General features: G+C 38.6%; 1 protein-coding gene across 1 annotated transcript in view; it reads left to right on the top strand.

Annotated features, from left to right (window-relative positions):
- The window catches only part of LOC100945924 (L-lactate dehydrogenase B chain-like), a 14,147-nt gene extending 12,600 nt beyond the window's left edge, over positions 1–1,547 (top strand). Inside the window, 1 exon segment of the mRNA XM_023517167.1 lies at positions 1,487–1,547. Within this exon segment, the coding sequence (XP_023372935.1) occupies positions 1,487–1,547 (61 nt within the window).
- Positions 1,548–1,984: the final 437 nt, after the last annotated feature.

Raw genomic sequence — 1,984 nt, 5'->3', positions numbered from 1 at the left:
GAAGAAAGGCTTGCTTCAAAGGATGTGCCATCAGCCAGGTGACCAAGGAGAGGAAATGCTTCCTCCAGAGGAAATAGCCCTTCCTGGTCTAGAGGAAACACAGGAAGCCGAGGGGAATAGTGTTCCTGGAATGCAGGGAGCTAATCCTGTGGACACGCTGTGAAGACTGAAATGCAGATAGAGCATCCCAGCGACACTTTGGGGAAATTGGCTTCTTTAATACTGTGATTGGTGTGGGTCTGTTTAATCCATGAGGACCCGAGGTCTGCTTGGCATTGCAGCCTGTGGTAGTAACAGCCAGTTCTTCCTTTGGGCCTGATGGGAGTGGGAGGATGAAAGGACTCAAAATTGTCACCCTGCCCCAAAGGAAACCAATAGAAAGCTTAAACTAAAAGTGATGAAGATAAAGGCTGAGGGAGAAACAAAGCCAGCACTTGGACTCAGGAAGCCCCACAGGCAGCTTCCCTAGGACTGGCTTTTGCTCCCTTGGCCCGTATCAGGCAGGACGAGAGGTGACACCCTCTACATCAGGACTGCATATGTTAGAGAGTCTAGAACACAGAATATTCCTCTCTTCAGGAAGAGATGGCTGGGAACGTGATTCCAGAGGGCACTATGACCTCACCGGGGAGAACCACCCATGTCCTGAGAATGCTCTTTAAAGGAGGGGGTTCTGAGAGAATCGGGAGTAGACTGTGAAAGAGGAGGAGGACGCAGCCACAGGTGATAAGTCCCTGTTGCTGCCCAAACATGCTTTAAAATATATCCTGGAAATGGCGTATTATCTGGAAGACACAAGAAGGGAAAACATAGATAAAGCCAAGGAATTAAAGGTAAACAGACCATAATGGTAGAGCACTTAGAACTTAGACAATGGCATTTTAAATGATCATAAGGACTAAAGCTCAAACTTTGAAGGATATTATTGATAAGTAAAATATGCAAGCTTGGGTAAATATGCGATTAGAATAAATGAAAGTGGCTAAAAACCAATAAACTAAAATAAAAGTGATAAAAATTTCAAAATACCCACAATAGCAGACGAATTAAACAAAATATATAACAGATTATATGTGTATACAATATTAAGATACCTGTGAATATAATGTTTTGGAAAAACAAGCAATGATACATAGTATGTGCCTGGTATAGAACATGATAAAATTAAACTAATATAATCCCAATTTAAATATACATAAATATGTGTAAATATATATCATTCATAGAAAAGTGTGTGTGTCCTATGGAGTATATTGCAAGGGTACAAGTCAAATCTATAAAGCATAGAACACAAATGTCTTAACACTGTGATTAAGTAAATGAGGTGAAAGCTATGTTAATTAGTAGGATGTAAGCACTCCAATTTGTACAAATAATCAACACAGTGAATCCTACAAAGGCATAAATACATTCATGATCTATGTATATATGACTTAATTAAAAAAAAAAAGAAAATCAGAAAAGTGTGTGTGAGCCTGCATGCTGGGATATATGGATATATACAGAAAAACCTGAAGGAACTACATCAAAATGATGGCATTGATTAACTCTGTGGCAGTACTAGTAATTTAAAAGGGTTGGACTTTTTTGAACTTCCTAAAATGATTCCATAAACATATTACTTTTACTACCAGACACAAAAATGTTTTCCAAAAAAGTAAAAACATAAAAAAGATATCTTAAAAATGATATCATCTAACTCCAGTAAGAGTAGCTCACTTAACAAACTTCCAAAGCTACAAATGTTGGCCTGGATGTGGAGAAAAGGGACCACTTCTGCACTTCTGGTGTGAATACAAGCTAATATGTTCCTTTTGGAAAGTAGTTTGGAGAACACTCAGGGACCTAAAAGTAGACCTGCCATTCAACCCTGCAATTCCTCTACTAGGTGTATATCCAAAAGACCAAAAATCACTTTACAACAAAGATTTGCACCAGATTGTTCATTGTAGCTCAATTCATAATTACCAAGTTATGGAAGAAG

The sequence above is a fragment of the Otolemur garnettii genome, unplaced genomic scaffold (assembly GCF_000181295.1).
Source record: "Otolemur garnettii isolate 467f Iridium unplaced genomic scaffold, OtoGar3 scaffold00105, whole genome shotgun sequence".
Classification (NCBI taxonomy): domain Eukaryota; kingdom Metazoa; phylum Chordata; class Mammalia; order Primates; family Galagidae; genus Otolemur; species Otolemur garnettii.
Note: the sequence above shows the minus strand (reverse complement) of the source record. Positions and strands in the feature narration are given on the sequence as shown.